We start from the raw sequence: 25,814 nt of genomic DNA, 5'->3' as shown, positions 1-25,814 counted from the left end.
AGACAGAGAAAACTAATATATTCTCAAGTGCCACCTGCAAGTATAAATTAGAGCACCTCTTGGCACACATCATCCCACCAACATCCACTGAGGTGCCAGGATAGAGAACCAAGCTATCCACATATCTGTAAGAATCCTTTAAAGAGTTATTCTGAGACTCAAAATTCCTAATGCTCGGTGACGAGAAATGGCACCATGACGTAGGCAATCACCATTGGCATCCCTGAATGTTTGGAAATACTTTAGCACCAGATGAAGCTGAAGCACTAGAACATAGATGAATTCATAATAACAACAGTATTTTGCAAGCTGTCTTTCAGCATGGAATACAGGGAGAACTAGCCTTTTGGATGCAGAACTGACTCAAAGGTAGAAGACAGAAGGTGGTGGTGGAAGGTTGCTTTTCAGACTGGAGGCCTGTGACCAGTGGTATACCGCAAAGATAGGTGCTGTGTCCACTGCTTTTCATCATTTATATAAATGATTTGGATATGAACATAGGAGGTATGGTTAGTTACATTGCAGATGACACCAAAATTGGAGATGTAGTGGACAGTGAAGAAGGCTACCGCAGAGTACAACAGGATCTTGATCAGGTGGGCCAATGGTTGAGGAGTGGCAGATGCAGTTTAATTTAGATAAATGTGAGATGCTGCATTTTGGAAAGGCAAATCAGGGCAGGACTTACTTAGTGGCAAGGTGTTGAGGAGTGTTGCTGAACAAAGAGACCTTGGAGTGCAAGTTCATAGTTTTTGAAAGTGGAGTCACAGGTAGATGGGATAGTGAAGAAGGCTTTTGGTATACTTGCCTTTATTGGTCAGTGCATTGACTATAGGATCTGGGAGGTCATGTTGCGGCTGTACAGGACACTGACTAGGCTGCCTTTTGAATACAGCATGCAATTCTGGTGTCCCTGCTATAGGGAGGATGTTGTGAAACTTGAAAGGGTTCAGAAAAGATTTACAAGGATATTGGTATGATTGGAGGGATTATAGGGAGAGGCTGAATAGGCTGGGGTTATTTTCCCTGCATTGTTGGAGGCTGAGAGATGACCTTTTAGAGGTTTATAAAATCATGAGGGGCATGGATTAGGTAAATAGTCAAAGTCTTATACCCAGGGTGTGAGAGTCCAAAAATAGATTGTATAGGTTTAAGGTGAGGGGGAAAGATTTAAAAGGAACCTAAGGGACAACTTTTTCATGCAGAGGGTGGTGTGTGTATGGAATGAGCTGCCAGAGGAAGTGGTGGAGACTTGTACAATTACAACATTTAAAAGGCATCTGGATGGGTGCATGACTCAGAAAAGTTCAGAGGGATATGGGCCAAATGCTGGCAAATGGAACTAGCTTTATCTTGAATATATAGTCAGCATGGGTAAGTTAGACTGAAGGGTCTGTTTCTGTGCTGTACAGCTCTACGACCCTATGACTTTATTTGCAGGCAGGACTTTTGTTTCTTCTTACTTTTCTTACATGGATCTATGCAATAAAATTCACTGTGATTATTCCCAATTATCCTCAAGATTATGAAATATGGATGTCCTGATACTTAGCAAACTCCCCCTACAAAATTATGTCTAAATGAACTGCACAGTATGGACCAATTCAAGAGTATGCGCATAATTACCTTTGTATTGTTCATTTACAGTTTCCAATTTCAGCACTCCAGCTGACATACACATTCTTTTGCTCACTTTCATAGGAACTAAACAGGCTTTGCTGATGTTATTCTGAGATTTTCCATACATTATCAACTATTGTTGTCCTTTACTATGCTCTTACATTTAGCTTGGCCATCATTTCATTTCATGTCATCTGAGGTGTCAGCATGGTCATTATTCTTAAATTTTCACTTCGTAAATGTCAGTTTTATAATGCAATAAGTGGAAATAATCAAATGAATGGATACAGGATATGAAGAAACATCTTTTCCTTTTCAAAGGAGTAGATGGTGTTTTGTTTAGGCACAGTGATTGATGGTGAACACTTGGGCTCAGATTAAGAAAACCCAAACGATAAACTCTAGGCTTTAGACTCTAGTATACATTCACAGTCCAGATCACCAAAGGTTGACTGAGACAGATGATAATTCTACTGAAAAAAAATCTCTAGTTAACTTTTCAACTCAGCAATTATCAAACAATCTGGGCAAATTAATATGCTCACCTCTAAAATTTATAGCTAACACACACAACTGATACTTTCATTATTTTCAGAATTTCATATTTCTCCAAATTAGCAACAGAAGTTGAGAAAATACTTCAGCAAATGATACAATTATCAGAGAAAGCCAACTTGACCTAGAAATGTTTCAGTGTTCCGCTAAAGCAAAAGTACACAGTATTACTGATTCATTTGTAATGATTTGTGAAATTTACTTGTAAGAGTTTGAAACAATTTAATAAGAATCTGTTTTTAAAGTTATTCTGTTAATTATGATGATTTCTCTTGAGCAAACAAATGACAAGCTACATATGTTTCAGTAAATGTAACGATCTGTATAAAAATCTTACAAGAAGTTATTGACAACAAAAACAAAAATCAGAAGATTTGGTATTGCAAAGTCAAATTCACTTATAGCTTTAATCCAAGATTTCCTACCTGCTGCAATGGCCATCCTTTTGCTCACAGTAACACTCACTGCTGTACTTGCTGTTATCATTTTACTTCTGTTCTTCTTTCCTGAAACTAGTAACCAAAACATGACCCTTAAATGGTGGATAAAATTACATAAATATACTGCAAAGAAACAGATCACTTAGGCCAATTTTTTATACAAGACTCTTCCCATTCCAACAATCTTCCCAGCTTTTCAGCACGTCTTTCCAACTCCTTTTGTCTCATGTATGTTTCATTCTGAAAGCAGGTAAGCTATTTGTCACAAGCACTTCTTATTGAGCAAATTCCACATTTTAATCACTCTGAGTAACTTATTTCTTCACTCATTTATTAGGAACCATCTTGCATTTATAGTAAGTGACATCATCTGAAAGCACGACACTGATTTTCACACGCACGCTAACATCATTAGTGACAGCATTATATTGTATACTGTCACTAACTCTCTTGAATCTCCAAAGCTGTTAAATTATCAGCCTAGTTATCCAACATCACAATGTATGAACAGAAATGTCCTCCAATTAAGTATTGGCAAGACTGAAGCTATTGTCAGAAACTGAATCAATCAATATCACGTTTAACCTCAATATGAGTTTCTGACCTCCCATTTGCACCATTGCTAAAACTACGTATTTTCACCTCTATAACATTCTACTACTACGCAACTCCCTAAGTGTATCAACTACTACTTGTGCTGGTCTCCCACATTCTATCTTCCATGAACTTGAGGTCATCCAAAACTCTGTTGCGCATGTCCTTACATGCAACAAGTCTTCTTCATGCAATACTGCTGTGCTTGTTGATTTATATGTTATCGTGATTGGAACCAGGTGTATCTTATTGACTATGAGATCCTTGATTGGGGTTGTTAACCTAGGCCAATCGGGAGCCCTGGTTGACAGATATAAGCAGGGGACTCAGAATCTCCTCATCACAGGGACTAATTCCGAGCTGGCTGGCCACAGCCGTAGACTGTGTGCAAGCAGATAAAGGGTGACTTGGTGACACGATACCAGCCTCTGTGCAGTTATTTCAGTGGCAATGGGAGTAAACAGCCTGTGCCTGAAAAACATTCACTCACGACAGATGTCACTTAGTTGGAGTAAGCATTTCTGGCATCTTCCCTTATTTGGGAAGCTTGATTCGTTTGATCCTGCAGTCAAAGACTGGGCCCAGTATATGGAAAGAATATGTTTTTTTCCAGGCAAATGACATTGGGGCAGATGAAAAGCAACAAGTAATCCTTCTGACTGTTTGTGGACCCGCAGCAATTTCAGTGATATGGGGCTTAAGTTTTCCAGAGGCACAAGACACTAAAACCTTTCAAGAATTTATTGATTTGGTTAAGGAATATTATGACCTCAAACCTCCTCTAATTCTGAGATACTCATGGTTTTATTCAGCTATTTGAAGACTGGGGGAATCAGGACTTTTGATGAGGTTAACAGAACTGGCAGAGGCATGTGATTTTGGGTTAACCCTGAATGAAAAGCTGAAAGATCTTTTGGTAGGTGAAATTAATGACATAACAATGTAAAACCGCCTACTAGCTGAAGCTCAACTGAACTTCAAACAGGCACTACTACGGCTTTATCATTAGGAAATGTGGCAAGTGGAGCATGGGATGTAAGGGCATCCCAATGGAAGTGAACACCCTCACATCTGAGTGAGCTTGGGGAACACCATTTGATTGTAGGCAATTGCAGAGCCTCACACAGGGCATATCCTGAGCAGAGGGGCCCAAAGCCAGCCCACTGCAAAACTCCACAACAAAGCTGAGCCTCGGCCAAATGGCTAATGTGTTCTTCAGGGTCTGGGCCAGCAAGTCATTGTAGTTGCTGCTAACATGTGCACTCAAGACAGCAAAAGAGTCCTACAAGGCCTGAATTGAGTAAGAAAACACATAGGCCGGTATCCAGGAGAGTGCACGCCCTGGAAAGTCAACCTGCATATAGGTTAGAAAAAGTAAATTGCTTAGCAACATCCAAATCAGAACCTATTAAAATTAATGTCTTTCTAAATGGTCACCCAATCCTCATGGGAATCGATGTCAGCACAGCAGGTCTATGGTTGCATAACGTGTCTTTAACAAGATGCACTCTGGACCCCTTAAGTTTGTGCAAGACCTTTCTGGTCATTCTGAGAATGTATATTGTGCAACTGTTACAGATTAAGGGTATAACTTTGATTCCAGTCTCCTATGAGAAACAGCTGGTGGTAATGGAAGAAACCGAAGGACCATCACAACCAGGATTAAAACGTTTCTGGGCCCAGTGAGACCAGATCACTGTAAAGGATAGCATATTACTATGGGGAGTAAAAGTGATTGTTTCGTGTGAAGGCCACCACCAAACACTGTCTGAACTCTGTCAGGGTAATCCAGGGATTTCCAAAATGAAGATGGTGGCAGGAAGCTATGTCTGGTGGCCAGGACTGGATGCTAACATAGCTGCGATGGTGGGGTAGTGCCCAGAAAGCAACAAGGTCAAAATCTACTGCCAGCAGGACCCCACATTCATGAGAACGGTAGGGTAAACCTTGGATGCAGTTACATGCCAACTATGCCGGTCCTTTCATGGGCTCAATGTTCCTGATCATTGTGGATGCACCATTCAAAACACAGGGATGATGACTGAGAAGCTGTGAACATCATTTATGATACACAGTCTCCCAGAAGTATTGGTCACTGACAATGGGACATCATTTACCAGCAGAGAATTCGAGTATTTCCTCAAGTCGAATGGCATTCAGCATGTTCAAACAGCTCTACTCTATCCATTATTCAATGATCTAGTGAAAAGATTGATTCAAACTTTGAAGGCAAACTTAAAGAAGCAGCCTACACCTGCACTAGATATCAACTGTCTCAGTTCCTTTTCAATTATAGGACCACCCGTTATACAATTACAGAGATACCTCCAACAGAGTTGCGGATAGGGAGAAGACTCCAGACCCCAGGTTAAAACTGATATTCCTGGAAGGTGAAACAGCAACAGGAACACCAATGCCAGCCAGATGCTTTCGTTAAGTGAGAGAGACAATTTACTTCAGAGGATGAAGTTTGGTGCTAGAACCATAGAAATAGCCATGCATGGCTATGAGGCAGGGTCTACACAAGATCAGGTCCGTAACTTACAAAGTTTAGGTAAGGAGGTGATCCTGAACAAATATGTGGATCATCTGAAAGCTGCTACCTTGCAAACGGCGCAAAAGCAAAACATATCTGGCCTCTCAGAACAGCCAGAAGGCTCATCAGAAACCAAAGGTTATCCCTCTCTGTCTAGTGTCGAGGAAATCTCAGTCTGAGATGGATGCAGTCTCGATACCATTACCGCTGGAAGAATCTCGAGACACTCCACATGCAAAACTACTACGGTCCAGTACATGCCATCTGAGTCAGAAAAACTGGACCTGGGGTGAAAAAGTTGCGGAGAAGCTACCTGAGAAAGACCAGGTCTACATCCCTGGAATCTGAAGGGGGAGGGATATAGTGATTGGAACGAGGTGGATCTTATTGACAATGAGGTCCTTAATTGGGATTGTTAACCTGCAACAATGAGGGAGCCTTGGCTGACAGATATAAAAGGGAATTTAGAATCTCCTCACTTCAGGGACTGACTCTGAGCAATGTACTGTGCACATGCAAATAAAGGGTGACATGGTACTGGGATACTGGCCTCTGTGCAGTTATTTCACATTTGGTTCCCAGTTAAACAAAAACACAATTTAAAAATTCGGATCCTTATTTTTAAATGTCTTCATGACATTACATTCCCTATCTTATAAGTTCATCCCATCCCATAACTGTCCATGACATGTGTGCTCAACTAATTCTGGATACTTGAACTTCCTGATTTTCATTGCTCTACTATCAGACATTCCATTTTCAGTTGTCTATGCTCCCAAAACCTTTCTCTGCTGTTTTCCTTCAGTAGTGCAGATCTCCCAATTTCCAGATTGTCTGAGGCCAGACAATAGAGTCATAGAGTACAGCACAGAAACAGACCCTTCGGTCCAACCTATCCATGCTGACCAGACATCCCAACTCAATCTAGTCCCACCTGCCAAAACCCGGCCCATATGCCTCATATAGCCATCCAAATGCCTTTTAAATGTTGCAATTGTACTAGCCTCCACCATTTCCTCTGGCAGCTCGTTCCATACACGTACCACCCTCCGCGTGAAAAAGTTGCCACTTAGGTCTCTTTTATATCTTACCCCTCTCACCCTAAACCTATGCCCTCTAGTTCTGGACTCTCCCATCCCAGGGAAAAGACTTGGTCCATTTATCCTATCCATGTTCCTTATGATTTTATAAACCTCTATAAGGTCACCCCTCAGCCTCCTACACACTAGGGAAAACAGCTCCAGCCTGTTCAGCCTCTCCCTATAACTCAAATCCTCAAATCCTGGCAACATCCTTGTAAATCTTTACTGAAACCTTTCAGGTTTCACAACATCTTTCCGATAGGAAGGAGACCAGAATTACATGCAATATTCCAAAAGAGGCCTAACCAATGTCCTGTACAGCCGCAACATGATCTCCCAACTCCTGTACTCATTACTCTGACCAATAAAGGAAAGCATACAAAATGCCTTCTTCACTTTCCTATCTACCTGCGACTCTACTCAAATGTGCAATGGGACCCTTCGGCTGTCTCAACACAAAGGAAGGTTTTTTGGGAATTGTCTGATGGGCAATTCGCTGCTCCCTGTGACCCTCTGAAAAAGTTGTCGATTTGGAGGTAGATGGCCAGTAGGGCCAACATCTCATGTGGCTCAGTGGTATACACTGTTTCATAATTCTACTGTGAAGTAACTTGGGCTGTTTTATTACATTAAAGATGCTATATAAACATAAATCGTTGCAGCTTTGGATTCACCTGTAAGTGGAAACATGATTTACACATCTATTTTGTCCAATCCAGTCATAATTTTAAAAACCTATAAGCTGACCTCTAAGTCTTCACTTTTCTAAACAAATAATTCTCAATTTATAGAGTTCCTGATAGCTATAATCTCAGGTCTGGTACTTGTCTTGTAAATTGAACTTTGTATTGCTCCAGTGCTCCTAAAATTCTTTCTTTAATTTGAAGACCAGAACTGTTCAGGCTGGAAATGATTTTCAGATCAGGTGATAAATTAAGAGCTCACCTGTTTTCCCAGATGGGCCTAAAGTTTCCATAACATTATTTCAAAGAAAATCAGGGGAGGTAGTCCTGGTGACTAGGCCAACACTTATTCCTTAATCAACATCATAAAATTAGATTTGTTAGTCATTATCACATTGATAAAATGGGATCTTGCTATGCATAATTTATCCACATTGCCTACTTCAACTGTGAATAGATCTGAAAGGTATGTTAGTGACTGTCAAGTGCTTTGGGATGTTTGTGGTCATGAAAAGTATCATATAAATGCATTTTATATGAAATCAAGTCCTGGAATATTTTAGTAATATAGGCCACACTTGCTGACACCAAGAAGCATGTGCATTAGCAGTAATATTTCTTTAGATAAAAATAAATACATATACCAATTAATTATACTACTTTAATGAACTGGTATATTGTGGTAACTGTATATTATAATGATCAAATAAAAACTGAAATGAAGTACAACTTTTCTTTTAATTGTCAACAATTTTAAGGTGAGAGGACAGAGATTTAAAAAAGACATGGGGTCAAATGTTTTACATGTTTACGCATGGAATGAACTTCCTGAGGAAGTGGTGAATGTGGGTATAATTACAATGTTGAAAAGACATTTGGGTAGACACATGAATAGAAAAGGTTTGGAGGGATGTGGGCCAGGAGAGGCAGATGGGACTAATTTAGTTGAAGATGCTTATGTTGTTGTGATCATTGCAATCTCTTCCATAGTATTTATGGGTGTATACCATCCACACCTGGCGGTTGATCCTTTATGAGGTTTATTAGTTTGTCAAATAATTTTTCCCTTCTAACTAAACAATATGAATGTTCTTTTTAAGATCATCATCTAGTATAGTATCTGTTTAATGATGTTCTTTAATAAAACTGAGGTGAAACAGCTGTTCATTTTAATTTCACCTTTCTTTAATTACCCGCAACTTTGACTTCATCCTTCTTTATTGGTCCTATTTTTAACGTTAATATTTAATTTGTTATTCCTGTGTCTACAGACATTCCATTTTCAAAGTATTTTTTGTTATTACTGTAACATGTGAATTAATCAAGACCCACCAAATTGCACCTTTGGCATATGTTGAATCAATCACTAAAATGCTAATTGATTCTCTTTTGTACCACCACCAGTATAAAAACAACTGTCAAAAGGTTTCTTTAATGAATTCTAAATCATTAATTTATTCTTACACTAATTTTTTCTTTAAAACAAATGGCAAACTCTAGTTAACATAACATTATAAGCCAGAATTAGTACAATACCACTTTAATCTCCAACACAGACACACACAACATACATAAAAGAAAAAGTCTGCAGAGAGTTAATAATTTTCGCAAAAAAGGAGCAAAAGAGAAAACACCATGTTGGTCAAGGGCCTGGAAGCAATAGATAGAATTTGATTTTTTAAAGTCCACACGGTTTCCTGTTAATAAGGCAAGCAGACTTAAACTAATAGAAAATCTTCAGACTAAAATCAAACTGGTTCCAAGTCTTTGGAAAGTGACCACAGGTCAACTTTTCAAGGTTTACACAGATATTTGGAAACATCAGCCTCCCACAACTTCAATGGAAAGAGAGGTGGAGGCACGTGCAGGTCATGGGGTTTCTTCTTTACTGACTTCAGTCCATAAAACAGGAACTAAGTCTAGAATCATTAGCATTGAGGACCCCATAGACTTTTCAAAGCCAAGTCTTCCAACAATTAAGGACCATAAGGACCTATCTCATCTCCCTCAAAACTTTCTTATCTTTTCTCCAAAGTCACTTGACTTTCTGTAAACAGTAGATAAACCACAGTGCACATTGAGGTGTTGACTTTATTTCCAAGAAACCACACCGTAAACCTTTTTAATCCAGAAAATATGTAAACAGTTCCATATAGAGTCATAGAGATGTACAGCATGGAAACAGACCCTTCGGTACAACCCGTCCATACCGACCAGATATCCCAATCCAACCTAGTCCCATTTACCAGCACCTGGCCTATATCCCTCCAAACCCTCCTATTCATATACCCATCCAAATGCCTTTTAAATGCTGCAATTGTACCAGCCTCCACCACATTCTCTGGCAGCTCATTCCATCCACATACCACCCTCTGTGTGAAAACGTTGCCCCTCATCCTCCCAATATCCTTAATAATTTGATTTTTATAATGTTCTTTACCTTCCTTTATGTGAATTTTCTCATCAGTTCTTCATATTCCCTCTTGTTCATTCTTTTATTATCAAAATTGTAATCCTCTTGAGTTCATTATATTTTCTTTAATGAGAAATGGCATTGCTGGCTAAGCTAGCAGTTGTTTTCTATCCATAATTGCCAAGATGATGAGTTGCTTCCTTGAATTGCTGAAGTCGCAAAGTGCCATTATGAAGGGAGTTCCAGAATGTAGATCCAAAGAACTGTGATAGCGTTCCGAGTTAGGGTGGAACATAATTTGGAATGCAACATGCAGATCATGGGATTCTCATGAGTTGGCTGCCTTTTTCCTTCTAGGTAGTAAAGATTGTGGATATAGACAGTGCTGTTCAGCAGCCTTGGTGAGTTGGTGCAGTACATCTTGTAGATGTTGTACAATGCTATCACTGTGCATCTATGTGGAAGGAGTTAGTGTTGAAGGTGTTAGATGGGAGTGCCAAATCAAGCAACTGCTTTGTCCTAGATGGTGCTGAGCTTCTTGAGCGTTGTTGAAACTGAACTAGGTAACGGAGAGTATTCTGTCACGTACCTGACAAGTGTCTTGTAGAAGGTAAAGAACATTATAAAATCAAATTATTAAGGATATTGGGAGTATATATTTATTGTTAAAAACTATATGAAAAACAGTATAGTATGGAACTGTTTACACATTTTCTGGATTAAAAAGGTTTACGGTGTGGTTGCTTGGAAATAAAGTCAACACCTCAATGTGTGCTGTGGTTTATCTACTGTTTACAGAAAGTCAAGTGACTTTGGAGTAAAGATAATACAGTTTGTCTTGTAACCAGACTTTGGGGAGTGAAGAGGTTATTTACTTGCTGCAGAATTCCTAGACTCTGACCATACTCTTGCAGCTACAGTATTTACATGGCTCATTTAGTTTAGTTTCTGGTCATTGGTACTCCCCAGGATGTTGATATGTTCTTTTATACATAGCCATATCATTAACATGTTTATTTTTACTTTTGAAAGAGTCCAGATACCACTGTCAGGTGGAGGTGGGCAATACAGTGGAAAGGATAAAGACAGACAGAATGAGGATGAAGGCATGTTTAATAGATCTGGCTATTAGCATTGAAGACAAAATTAGAACAGGAATAATAGGTCAATGAATTACACAATGTGCAAGAAACTGATAAGTGGTGTTTTGGATGTATTGGAAAGTATCATTATGTGGTGAACTGATCTCAAAGCAGGTTCCACAGAATTACACATGATGATAAAAATTCTGAGGAAGAGGATGAAGGTAAAGATGCATGTGAAGAAGATAAACCGATCTCAAGGAGTTTTAGTCTTGTGATGAATGTAGACTTGTTCTAATTGTGCAGCAATTGTGCTTGCAGGTCAATAGTATGTGGATTAGTTAAAATATTATTTTAAGTCAGTGGATCTGCAGTTCCCTAAGTCAGACATTACTGCATTCACCAAACAAAACCTTAGGCTTTTATCATTGTTAGAAAAGTAGCAATGGTATATGGTGATAAGAATTGGGGGAAAGAAGCAGACTGCTTTAAGGCTACAGAAACCATTTAACTACTTAAAGGTTTGAAAATCCTACCAAAAATGCAGACATGGTTGATGAAGTGTAAAAGTTGCCAGAATTGTACTGGATCGGTTGGTTATTCTCTCAGAGAGACTGACTGGTAGTGGTTTAACCTGAGGGTAACCATATCAAGTGAGTGGAGAGGTTGAGAAGGAGAGTCCCATGAACTGTATACAAAGCTAATAGAAGCGATCAGAGGAAGTTGTGAAGATTGTGCAAAGTGTCAGTAGACACTGCCATGTTCTAGTATATGCCTTAATTTGACACATGATGTTAATAAGATAGATCTATAGATAGAGATGTGGTCTATCTAAAAGTATCTTAGCAACTACATATCATAAAAAAGAATGAATGGAGATGGATTTCTGGCACCAGACAAAACTTGCCAAGGTAAGCTTTTCTGCCTACACCAGACTTGCGTTCCAAAATACAGAGGGTATATAAAGCACCCACAGCCTATCTAAGCCTGGACAAATGAAGGACTTTAACAGCTTCATTCTGCCTTTACTGCCATTTTATGGGCAACTGAAGAGCAGGTGAGAAAGCCAACAGCAAGACATTCAACAGCCAATGGTCTGATTAATTGTCACCTGCATGGTCATGTGGACAACATGGTATTTCTGCATTGGCTCTATTCTTATGCTTTTCACTGGGGTCATAATCCATCTCCTGAGTTGATATCTCTTGTCATCTAGAATCCAATCATCCAGTTTCTGGGTTGAAAAACCTTGGCACCTGGGAGTAGTTGAAAGATGTAGTAGTCATGATTACACCCAGGGTACCACACACATATGACTGTGTAATGATTTGGTGGAGGACACATTTTGCATTTTGAACAAGTATATCCTCTTGATTTACGAAGGATCAAGGCTAGCCCATATGTGCTCTACTTGCCACACAGGTGTAGTCTATAAATCTCTGCATGTTAGGAAAAGTTTGTAGGGCACAAATGCCTCTCATTCTCATTCTGTGATCAGCTTTGTCTGGTGTGTTGTGAATTTCCCAGCTCCATAAATATGGTACCTTAATAACCTTTATGCTTTCAATATTCCACAGAGATCCCCAGCTGCTGCTTGGAATGATCCTGCTATGTAGAATGTTGAGGCTACTGTCACCTTGAACATTGCCAAACTTGGGTGGCCTCCCAAACATCTGGAGCTTATTTACTCTGCCATCACATCACAGAGCACCATAGCATTTTGGTGAGATAATGCACTGGTGGTTGGACAGCTGTAGGTAGTTGAACCTCTGTAGACTCATTCAACAGGCGATGGTCTTCTGCACCTTCAACCTTGGGGCTGATCGGCTCCACCACATTCTGCAGCTACAACAATACCAACTTTCTCAATGGCTTGACTAAGCCTGATCTACCATTCAGGCAGAAGTGGGCACTGCAGATGCTGGAGATCAGAGTCAAGATTTCTGCTGGAAAAGCACAGCAGCTTAGGCAGCATCCAAGAAGCAGGAAAAATTTACCTTTCAGGCTAAAGCCCTTCATCAGAAATTTTTCAGAGTCAAGATTAGAGTGGTGCTGGAAAAGCACAGCAAGTCAGGCAGCATCTGAGAACCAGGAAAAACTGACGTTTTGGGCAAAAGCCCTTCATCAGGAATGATCAACCATTCATCTCTTCTTCCTTCACTCAAGTTCTCCCTCACTGAAAAATTGCTATTGTTCAACCTTACATTCCAGGACTCAACCAAGTGTGATGGCCACTCAAAGAAACTCAGCATTTATCACATAAATTTGTGATGTCAGTTCAAGTGAGATTTTCCAAAAGAGCAGCAGTATACAATCCTGAACCTTTACTGCAGCACTAACTGCTGCCTCCAACCTCCCTCACATTAAATGCAGTCTGACCTTGTTAAAATGCTCTGCCATCCTTATTCATCTGATAAGATTTACATCACACTCTTCCCTGTTTTGCCTGCACAGGGACCATAAGTTGTAGAAAATAGTGCAATTTTCAGGTGTATTCAATGTTTATAACATCAACGTGCCAACTAAACAGTCTTTACAAAATGTGACCAAGTTCCTGACTTTGGGGAAAGGCATTAATTTCCTTCCTAATGCACACATACATAACAAAAGACATAGCTTTGAGAAACTAACACAAATAAGTGGCATGAGAAGACACATTTACCAATGAGCTATGAGACATAATTACTAATGGTATTTGAAAAGCAATGGTTGAAAAGAACACTCACCCATGTCTTCCTCAAAGGCTATGGAGTAAACAAAATGTCCAGGTGGGTGCTCAGCAGCCCGTCGGTACCAGAGTGGAAAATGGTCCATTGTGAAAATACTATGTTTATCCTGAGTTGTGAAGAACTTTCTGTAAAATAACAACAAGTAGTTAGATTATTGAGATAACAACCCAAACTTTAATTCAGACTATTTGTGCAGGGCCTGTAGTTCATCAAAATGTTTTTGAATGCTGTGCCATCCAAATCTGGTAGGAATATCTGTGACTAATGGCCAACAGTGAGATTTTACACATCAGGAGGTTAGAGAGAACAATCTCTGGCATGTGATACAATCAGACGAGGAAAGGTGAACTGACTCCCTCTTGAACGGTCACAACAAAGGTTTAAGATCTTTTTAACATGAAGCTCTAAATCTCTCCAAGTAAAATAGTTCACCAATTTTTACTGTCATAGTGAGGAACCAATGTCAAGGCTTTCTTGAGTTCAAATAGAGCTGGCTTATTAATTACTAACTCCAAGGAAAATAATAAAGTTACAATGTCAAGCATACAACCTCTTTGCAGTCACTTGTGCCCTAACATCCACACACACACTCATATATAAAAGTGTATAGTACAAATGAAAAATAAAATAAATAGTTTTGACACCTTGAGGTGTTACACAATAGGTCTGCTGATTTTTTTGGACAACAAATATTGCTATATTGCTATATTTTAAGTTTTCTGTTTCCTCATGTTTCTTTCAAATCAGTATTGTTACCAGATATTTTCCCTCTTGAGACACGGGAAGAGAGAAAGAGAGCACTTTCTTCAACCTGTGTTTAGTTCTAAAATCCACCTCATCTTCTCTGTTAAAAAAAATCCCTTGAATATCACCTTGCTAGTATATTCCACCTGCTGAGTTCATTCTGCAGTGTTTCACAAAATCACAGAATTGTTAGAAGGAGGCCATCTGAACCTCATGCCTGCACTGGTTCCACTCCCTAGTGTGAGTTTCCTGACTTTTCCCCATATCCCTATCCAAATAATCATTCAGTGGTCTCCAGAATGCCTCAATTGAATCAGCTTCCACCACATTTCCTAGCAATACTTTCTATTCTTCATTTCCAGCATGTGGATACTCTTTTGACAGTACAAATCAAATAGGAGAGGAGAATCTTTTCACATGTCCTACTGTGGGTGGTTGGCAGGTTCAATTGCCCTTGGATAAAATAATATTTTCAGCTCAGACTATCTTTGCTAACATTGTCTAATTCATACCAATTTCATGAAACTTGGCTAATCTGTGATGCCAATGGCATTTTAGGCTTGCATTTTTAGCCCCATTTTAAAACATCTCAGCCCATAAGAATCCCAGGCATGAAATCAGCTGATAAGATTCAAAAATCAATAGTCCATATTTTATTATCATCATGACATTAACAAAGAGGTGAGAGAGGATATAGGGTTCATCATGGTCAAAGGAAGACATTGGAAGACCAGATCAGTGAAAATTCCTCTCCTGCTGCTGTACGTTCTCATTCACAGGTCACCAAAAAAGTAAAATGGACTAGATGAATGGAAAAATCTTCCAGTGAAACATTGGGAAGATTGAAGCCATTGTTTCTGGTCTTTGTCCCTAACTTCTGTTTCCTGGCTACTGACTCCATCCCTCTCCCTGGCAGTAGTCTACATTAAACCAGCCTGAAATCACACAACACCAGGCTATAGTTTAACAGGTTTATTTGAAATCACAAGCTTTTGGAGCACTACTCCTTTAACAGATGAAGTATTAAGCCAGTCTATTCATTGACTGGTGCTATATTTGATCCCACACTGAGCTTCCAACCTCAGATCTGCGCCATCTATTTCCAACTCTGTAGCATTACGCGACATAGCCCTTGTGCTTGCTCATTTGCTGAGGAAAATCTCATTCAAGCTTCCTACTATCAGTAAACTTGAGGTCATCCTAAACTCTCTTACCTATTTCTTATCTCCCACTATACTCAATCCTCTATTGCTCCTGTGCTCGTTATCTTACATTGGCTCCCAGTCAAACAACATCTTGACTTTAAAATTGTTATCCTCATTTGCAAATCTCTCCTAATTCTTGTAATATTCACCAGCCCCACAAACCCTCCAAACTGAATTGCACTAATTCTGACTTCTTGTGCATTCTAAATGATAATTACTTATAAAAGCCTGATACCGCAATATAGTCATAGTTTTGAATGCAGCAGGAAGACTTTAACTGCAATTTTAACAACATGACTGACCCTTGCCCACTGAGAAAGAATGAGCATGTTTGTGGGAGTGGCAAGGCTAATATCTACCCCTAAAATACTCAATTACTGAACACATTGTATTCATAATGGAACACTCCACATTCTGAACATTACAGCTCCTGCATAATGTCATTCTCACAGGATTGAACTTCATTATATAACCTGTAGGACTGATAGCACATTGATCCTAGAAATATCTCTAATCGTAAAGCTCATTCTTTATCAAAATATCTGATGGATGGATGTAATGTGTCCGAACTCTTGCAGTAATGACGTGAGACGTAGTAAAATTCCAAGTACAATAAGGGGAAGAGATTTGTGTACAAATTGTCTGCTTGTGAATCAGGCAAATTTTGGGATGTGAATGGAAGTGTCCAAGCAGAGTGATTTGGACATGTGTCCAGCTTCCTACGCAATAAAGTGGTATACCAGTGAAAATGAAAAGAACACATAGTCAGCCTTCTTGGTAAAGTAATCAAACCAGTTATTGCTGGGGAAACACTGCATGTGAGATGTATAATAATAGGAGGTGAAGAGTTAAATGTGGAGTTTTAGTTATCTTAAACTGAATGGTCACCATAAACAGAGGCATAATTGAAATGGATTTAACAATTTGTAAGTTTGCTTGCTGAGCTGGTAGGTTTGTTCAGACATTTTGTCACCATGCTAGATAACATCATCAGTGACCCTCTGGTGAAGTGTTGGTGTTCTGACCCACTTTCTATTTGTGTATCTTGGTCTGTTAAGGTGGGTGATATTATTTACAGTTCTTATCCTCAGAGGTGGGTAAATGGGGTCCAAATTGATGTGTTTATTGATGGAGTTCCACTTTGAATGCTAGGCCTCTATGAATTCCCGTGCATGCCTCTGTTTAGCTTGTCCTAGGATGGATGTATTGTTCCAGTCGAAGAGGTGTCCTTCCTCATCCGTATGTAAGGATACTAGTGAGAGTGGGTCATGTCTTTTGGTGGCTAGTTGGTGTCTGTGTATCCTGGTGGTTAGTTTTCTGCTTGTCTGTCCAATGTAGTGTTTGTTACAGTCTTTGTATGTTATTTTGTGAATGACATTTGATTTGCTGGTTGTTGGTACAGGGTCCTTTCGGTTCATCAATTGCTGTTTCAGTGTGTTGGTAGGTTTGTGGGCTACCATGATACCAAGGGGTCGGAGTAGTCTGGTAGTCATCTCTGAGATGTCTTTGATGTGTGTTAGTGTGGCTGGAATGTCTGGGCGTGTCGTGTCTACTTGTTTGTGTTTGTTGTTTAAGAATCAGCAGACTGTGTTTACCGGGTACCTGTTCTTCTTGACTATGCAGTAAAGTCAACTAGAATTCCAGCAATAAACACATCGAATTGGACCCCATTTACCAATTTTTGAGGAAAAGAACCAGAAATGATATCACCACCTTAAGAGACCCAAGACCCATAAATTGAAAGCATGACAGAACACCAACGCTTCACTGGAGGCTCACTGATAATGTTACCTCACATTGTAATGAAACATCTGGGAACAAACCTGCCAGCTCAGCAAGCAAACTTACAAGCTGAACTTCAACCTGAGCTACAAATATTCTCAAAGATCGCATGGAGCTCTCACTCCTATATAATGCAAAGAGAATGTACAGGGTCCTGGTGAGACTGCACCTGGAATATTGTGTGCAGTTCTGGTCTTCAAATTTGAGGAAAGACATTCTGGCTATTGAGGGAGTGCAGCTTAGGTTCACGAGGTCAATTCCTGGAATGGCGGGACTATCTTATGTTGAAAGATTGGAGCGACTGGGCTTGTATACCCTTGAGTTTAGAAGACTGAGAGGGGATCTGATTGAGACGTATAAGATTATTAAAGGATTGGACACTCTGGAGGCAGGAAGCGTGTTTCTGCTGATGGGTGAGTCCCAAACCAGAGGACACAGCTTAAAAATAAGGGGTAGGCCATTTAGGACAGAGATGAGGAGAAACTTCTTCACCCAGAGAGTGGTGGGTGTGTGGAATGCTCTGCCCCAGACGGCAGTGGAGGCCCAGTCTCTGGATTCGTTGAAGAAAGAGTTGGATAGAGCTCTCAAGGATAGTGGAATCAAGGGTTATGGAAATAAGACAGGAACAGGATACTGATTGAGGATGATCAGCCAAGATCATAATGAATCATGGAGCAGGCTCGAAGGACAGAATGGCCTACTCCCGCACCTACTGTCTATTGTCATATTGTCTATAATGTCCTGTTAACTAAATTCCCTGTATTAAGGTTAGGTATATATGTATATGTGTTTATGCTTGGTGGAAGGAGACGAGATATAAGCAGAGAGAGGGTTAAAAAATGTGCAAGTGAAATAGTATGTCAAAGAACCCCCTGTTTTTAATGGTCTCTGCAATCTTTATATCCAATGGTTCATTGTGGGTTCTACACAGCACCTCAACTGTTCATATTTCTAGGTTTGCTGAATTGGGTTCCTTCCAATACCATTGTCACAACATATGCATATACAGACATTTTTATACATTTCTGTTTAGGTTGAAAGACAAAGCCTTTTGTGGGAAATATCAACAGTCATCCAAATCATTACCATTGTTGGGATTTTTTCTGAGTTTTTATCATGTATCCTGCAGATGGAGCCATTGTTATAATGAAATTCTAGAATAGGAGTTGAGGTTCAGAATATTTAATATTGTTACGTAAGCTATTCATGAATATATACCTATACAGGGTTAGCATTTAGACTAATCTCATGTGATTAAGGTTTTTGCTTTGCTTTTACATATAAATGGTTGGGGATTGATATGGCAGCTAGAAATAATGAAATGGTTAGAGCTGTTCACTCCCAGGATGATTTAGGGTTTAATAATGTCAGGGTATAATTTAACTGACTGCACTGTTTACAGTAGTTCTTCTGAGGTGCAAAATTAATTCATGCCTGTAGATTATTTTCATTGCCACATTGTAAGTTCAGAGAAGCAAGATAGTTTCAAGATAAGGAATCAAGACAATAAGTTCAGCTTGATTAGTTACACACCTAGATAATAATTAGATTTACTATCCTAAACTTTGTAGAAACTGTCTCATTACTGGAGTCTTTGTTCACAATAACATTTGTCATGCCATAAATAATTAGTAAGGATAGAGCACATGCAAAGAGATCTATAAAGATCTTAAGATTTCCTTAACAATTTATAGAACATAGAACATAGAACTTGGAATATTACAGCGCAGTACAGGCCCTTCGTCCCTCGATGTTGCGCTGCCTGTGAAACCAATCTGAAGCCCATCTAACCTACACTATTCTGTTCTTGTCCATATGCTTATCCAATGACCATTTAAATGCCTGTAAAGTTGGTGAGTTCACAACTGTTGTAGGCAGTGCATTCCACGTCCCTACTACTCTCTGAGTAAAGAAACTACTTCTGACATCTGTCCTATATCTATCACCCCTCAATTTGAAGCAATGCCCTTTGCACTAGCCATCACCATCCAGGAAAAAGGTCTCTCCCTGTCCACCCAATCTCACCCTCTGATTATTTTATATGTCTCAATTATGTCACCTCTCAACCTTCTTCTCTCAAATGAAAGTAGCCTCAAGTCCCTCAGCCTTTCCTCATAAGACCTTCCTCCACACCAGGCAACATCCTAACAAATCTCCTCTGAACCCTTTCCAAAGCTTGCACATCCTTCCTATAATGCAGTGACCAGAACTGCATGTAATACTCCAAGTGCAGCTGCACCAGAGTTTTGTACAGCTGCAGCATGACCTCGTGGCTCCGAAACTCAATCCCTCTACTAATAAAAACCTACACACCGTATGCCTTCTTAACAGCCCTATCAAACTGGGTGGCAACTTTGAAGGATCTATCTACATGGACACTGAGATCTCTCTGCTCATCTACATGACCAAGGACCTTACCATTCGCCCAGTACTCTGCATTCCTGTTACTCCTTCCAAAGTGAATCACCTCACATTTTTCTGCATTAAACTTCATTTGCCACCTCTCAGCCCAGCTCTGCAGCTTATCTATGTCCCTCTGTAATCTACAACATGCTTCGGCACTATCCACAACTGTACCGACTTTAGTGTCATCTGCAAATTTACTAATTCATCCTTCTACACCCTCATCCAGGTCATTTATAAAAATGACAAACAGCAGTGGACCCAAAACAGATCTTTGTGGTACACCACTCATAACTCAACTCCAGGATGAACATTTCCCATCAACCACCACCCTCTGCCTTCTTTCAGCTGGCCAATTTCTGATCCAAACTGCTAAATCGCCCTTAATCACATGCCTCCCATGCTGCCACGGGGAAACTTATCAAACGCCTTACTGAAATCTGCTTACACCATATTAACTGCTTTACCCTCATCCAACTGTTTGGTCATCTTCTCAAAGTACTCAATAAGGTTTGTGAGGCATGACCTACCCTTCACAAAACTGTGTTGTCTATCCCTCATCAACTTATTTCTATTGAGATGATTATAAATCCTATCTCTTATAACCTTTTCCAACACTTTACCCACAACCAATGTAAGGCTCACTGGTCTATAATTACCAGGGCCGTCTCGGCTCCCCTTCTTGAACAAGGGAACAACATTTGCTATCCTCCAGTCTTCTGGTACTATTCCTGTAGATAATGATGACAAAGATCAAAGCCAAAGGCTCGGCAATCTCCTCCCTGGCTTCCCAGAGAATCCTAGGATAAATACCATCCGGCCCAGGGGATTTATCTATTTTCACACTTTCCAGAATTTCTAACACCTCCTCCTTGTGAACTTCAATCCCATCCAGTCTAGTAAGGTCAGGATCAAAAGATTGACAAAATTTATGGGCAGAATCTTATGAAAGCTTGACAACAATGGGGCATGGGGCAATTTGTAGCAAAATTGTGTAAGAAATCCAGTAAGGCCCATCTTGATGTTGTGAGCTACTCCATGTGCGTTTTTTGTGCGTTTACAATAGAAGGGTGAGTTTCTCATTAGTCAGTGGCTTATAAATCTATTGTAACTTTTAAAATGCTTAATTAATACCACAACCTGCATAATTAATTCAGCACTAAATGTGCTGAACAAGTCAGATGTTGAGAATTATTGACATTGGAAATAGAGCAGGAACTGGGTGACGTCAGTACACTACTGGTTATGTGCAGCCTCCATATTTGCTCAGTACCAAACATATCTCAGGGCACGATCCAATGGCACTAGCTACATGCACCCCTCATCTACAGACATTGGCATCTGAAATCTGTCAATGCCTCATGACCAACATGACACCTTTCCAATCCTCTTGTAGGATGCTTAGGAAGCACAGAGTTGCATTTCAGCAGCATTCCAATGCTGTTGCATTGGGATGCTGCTATAAGGACACTTTGCATTCAAGTGCAGGCACCAAGCTCACAGATTGGGTCAGACTGCATCTCAGGGATGTTCGCTTCCTTTCTTACTCTCCTCCCTGTATACTCACAGTCCATGTCTTGCCTTGTCATACCATGCCTCCAATGAGTTAATACTTCAGTCAGAGCCAACAGATGTCACTGCTGTTGTTCTGAAGAAGAACTCAAAATGTTTCTTTCTTCTCAGATGCTTCCAGACCTGCTGAGTTTATCCAGCATTTCATTGTTTGAATCAGTACTGCCGTATTGAAAGCATAGGCACAGAGGTAAGCTACTTATTAATTAAGATCTGATTGGGAGTTGGGGAAAGACATCTTGCTGCACACTACACTGAGACATCAATCTAATATCTACAGGATGTGACAGCTGCCTGTCTGGTAAACACACGGCACATTCATTCAACAAAATGGCCATGTCATGAAGTGGGTGGAGGCTAGTTGTCAGTCAAGGGGTGGTGAGAGATTGGGTGCTGTCTGTCAGGAGGTCCCAGTACCATCAGTCATGGGCACAGTTTGGCCACCATCAGTTGTCCACTAGAAATGCTCACACTCAGGAGATAAATCCGAATACAGTCTGGAGTTACAATGGTGAGTCCTATGGACTCATCATAAGCAGTCAGGGGAACTGCATATCATTCATTGCGGAGCTGCAAAGACAGCAGTCAGGGGTGTGGTCAGTCATATTTAGGGGCTGATAGACGCCTGGAGCACATACCGTGATGTCTATTCATTGATCGTTGTTGTGAAGTGGGGAGAAGTTGGCATAGAGTGATACAGCATGGAAACAGACCCTTCAGTCCAACCAATCCATGGCAACCAATTTCCCAAACTAGTCCCACCTGCCTATGCTTTGCCAATATCCGTCTAAACCTTTGCTATTCATGTACTTATCGAAATGTCTTTTAAATGTTTTAACTGTATCTGTACCCATCACTTTTTCTGGCAGTTCATTCCACACACAAACTACTCTTGTGTAAAAACATTGCCCATCATGTCCTTTTTAAATTTTTCTTCTCTCACCTTAAAAATATGTTCCCTACTTTTGAACTCCCCCACTCGAAGGAAAATACCCTTGTCATTCATCTTATCAATGCCACTCATGATTGTATAAGCCTCAATAAGGTCACCCCTCAACCTCCTGTGCTCCAGTGAAAAATGTCCCAGCCTTTCCAGTTTATTTTTATATCGCAAACCTTCCATTCTCAGCAACATTCTGGTAAATCTTTTCTGAACCCGCTCTAGTTTAATAATATCCTTCCTATAATAGGGTGACCAGAACTACACCAGAAGAGGCCTTGCCAATGTCCTCAATATGATGTCCAACTCCGTACTCAAATGTCTGAGCAATGAAGGCAAGTGTGCTAAACATCTTCTTAGCCACCCTGCTTATCTGTGATGCAAATTTCAAAGAATGTTTGTACCTGAACCCCAAAGTCACTCCATTCTACAAACACTACCCAGGACCCTACCATTAATTGTATGAGCCATGCCCTTGTTTGTTTTACCAAAATGCAATACCTCACATTTATTCAAATTAAACTCCTTTTGCCATTCCTTAGCCCATTGACCCAATTGATCAAAATTGTTTTGTAATCTTCATTGTCCACTGTACCACCAATTTTGGTGTCATCTGCAAACTTACTAACCATGTTTCCTATATTCTATTATAAAATCATTTATAAAAATAACAAACAAAAGTGGACCCAGTACCAATTCCTATGGAACATTGCTGGTAGCAGGCTTCCAGTCTGAAAGACAACCCTCCATCACCACTCTCTGTCTCCTGCCGTAAAGCCAATTTTTACTAAAGTCCAAGTAAACAATATGTACTGCTCTGCCCTCATTGATCTTTTGGTTGCACCATTAAAAACTCAATCAAGTTAGTGAGATATGATTTTCCTCACACAAAACTGTGCTGACTACCCTTAATCAATCCTTGCCTCTCCAAATGGTTATAAATTCTACCTTTCAGAAACACCTCCAACAATGTACTCACCACCGATGTCAGACTCACAGGTCTACAGTTTCCAGGCTTCTCCTTACAGCCTTTCTTAAACAATGGGACATCATAAGCCACCTTCCAGTTCTCCTGTACTTCACCCATGTTTATTGATAATACAAATATTTCTGCTAGGAGCCCTGCAATTTCTGCCCTAACTTCTCACAACTTCCTGGGATATGCTTGATCAGGTCTCCAAGATTTATCCACCTTTATGTTTTCAAAGATCTCCAGCACTTCTGCTTCTTTAATGCAAACTGTTTTAAAAATATCAATATTTAATTCCCTGAGTTCTCTAGCCACCATTTTTTTTCTCAACAGTAAAAACTGACATAAAATATTTATTTAATATCTCTCCCACCTCCTGAGGTTCAACACAAAGGTGGCCTCATTGATCTATTAGGAGTCCTATTTTTCCTCTAATTGCTCTCTTGCTCTTAATGTATTGTAGGATCTTTTTGGATTATCCTTAAGGTTATCTCATATCCCCAATTTGCCTTCCTGATCTCCACCTTTAAAAAGTCTCTACACTTCTTTACTCTTTAAGACATTCAGTTGATCCTAGTTGTCGATATCTAATATATGATTTTTCTTATTCTTGACTAGAACCTCAATATCTTTATTTATCCATTGTTCCCTAATCTTACCAACCTTGCCTATCATGCTAACAGGAATATAGTGCCTCTGAATTCTCGTTATCACACTTTGAAGACCGCCTACTTCTCAGTCATCCCTTTACCTGTGAACAGCCTACTGCAATCAACTTTTGATTGGGGCAGTGGGGCAATTGTTGTCAAAACAGGTGGTACAAAGCAGAGAGATGTGTAGAGATGAGGGCAAGGATAGAAACAGAGGAAACTCAAGGTGAATGGGATATAGGTGGAACAAAAGTGGAGGGCATGGCAGGCTTTGGAAAGACGTGTTTTTGGCAGTGACAACCACCAAAGCATCCACAGAGGGAATGTAGAGGAACAGAGTGGGCATCATTACAATATAATGATGGTGCTTAGAGTGGAGAGGAGAGAAGAGGCAAAGTTCAGTGTAATCGTAGAAATTGAACATCAGGGCAGGGCAAGTTGGAGGGGACATGGATGTGTATGCGTGAATGTGCATGCGTGTATGCATATGCACACATGTGCATGAAGGGGGGAGATACGTCATGACCAGGAGGAGCTCAGAACCTGTTGCTAACAGTTCCACTATGAGAAGCAATGCCAAATATCTCTTGCCATTCTCTAGATGCTCCCTGCAACTGCAAATGGCTGGGACACTGCAAAGGATTTTGAAATCAGAATCAGTTTGATAGATGAAAGCACAAGATCCATATCTACATTACAGAGGCAAATACATGAAATACACATTTGCAAAATCCAATTACCTTCCATTTGCAAACATTTTTTCACTTATTTGCAATGTAATGGAGTGAACGTGTTTAGGCTTCAAATGTTGGACAAAGGTGCATTGTAAATTGGTACTTGCAAATCTAACATTGCCATTTCAATGCAGTCTTAAAAGTAGGTAAATGCTGGCCATAAGTGTCCCATCACTTGAGGAATTTACATGGTTGCTGTGGAATAAGGGGAACATCACTATGTCATATCTAAGGTTATTATGATAGTAGACTCTACTGAATACAATTATCATTTGAATGATTGAAGTGGGCCTGCAATGGGAAGGGGGTCACAGCGCAACAGGCACTTTTGTTAATGTAATGTTTTGGACACTCAGCTGGCATGACACCTTCACTAAGTTGGTTCACAGTCTGTAACCAGGACCAAGGTGGGATTGGACAACAGAACTCTTTTTGGTATTGTTCCCCTGCTTGGATTGGTTTGGGAGTGGTGCTAGAAAGGTACTTTAGTATAGTCCAGACAGCATGTCATACCATCCTGGCATGCTGTTCTCTACACAATTGCAGCAGGCAATGAGGTAATATGATAGATACTGAGGAACTGGTGGAATGGGAGCAGTCTTCCAAGAAGGAGGATAATATATTTAAGAGGAGCAAGGTCTCTTTAGATGTGACAGAGCTCATCAGCATCAAGTGCTACAAGGCAGACAGGCTGTGATTGGCACCTTGTTATAGTAGAGTACAGTTGGGTTTGGTGAACCATCATGGAGTGTAAAATAGTTTTTGGTCATGATGCCAGCAATTGGTTTGCATTGTGAGGGCAAACTGCAGCCTTTATTCATTTTGATTGAGTTCACTTTCAGTGACTGTATAATAGCTTCTGTTTAGAATTGTGCAATTATTCACTTGCATGTGATGTTCCCTACTGGACAATGACAAGCTGCTCAGTGGGCATTGGAAGCACAGTAATGGTGATTTAGAGAAGGTGTTTGAATGGGATTCAGCTAAAGAAATGTGAGGCCTGGTGGATATACAGCAACTGAGAGGGTGAGTTTGTGTATGCAAGGGAGTGTCAACCATGCTGCCATGTGCCATAGGCAG

At 40.1% G+C, this 25,814-nt stretch overlaps 1 protein-coding gene across 6 annotated transcripts in view; it reads right to left on the bottom strand.

Moving 5' to 3' along the window:
* Window positions 1-25,814, bottom strand: part of LOC140458136 (voltage-dependent calcium channel subunit alpha-2/delta-4-like) — a 491,615-nt gene that overhangs the window by 250,968 nt on the left and 214,833 nt on the right. For all 6 annotated transcript variants that reach the window (XM_072552257.1, XM_072552261.1, XM_072552258.1 and 3 more), the window contains 2 exons: window positions 13,732-13,859; window positions 2,601-2,687 (listed from right to left, as the gene is read on the bottom strand). In XM_072552257.1, coding sequence (XP_072408358.1) covers window positions 2,601-2,687; window positions 13,732-13,859 — 215 coding nt within the window. The remainder of the gene's footprint in view (window positions 1-2,600; window positions 2,688-13,731; window positions 13,860-25,814) is intronic.

This window comes from Chiloscyllium punctatum, chromosome 32, assembly GCF_047496795.1.
Source record: "Chiloscyllium punctatum isolate Juve2018m chromosome 32, sChiPun1.3, whole genome shotgun sequence".
In the NCBI taxonomy this organism is placed as follows: Eukaryota; Metazoa; Chordata; class Chondrichthyes; order Orectolobiformes; family Hemiscylliidae; genus Chiloscyllium; species Chiloscyllium punctatum.
Note: the sequence above shows the minus strand (reverse complement) of the source record. Positions and strands in the feature narration are given on the sequence as shown.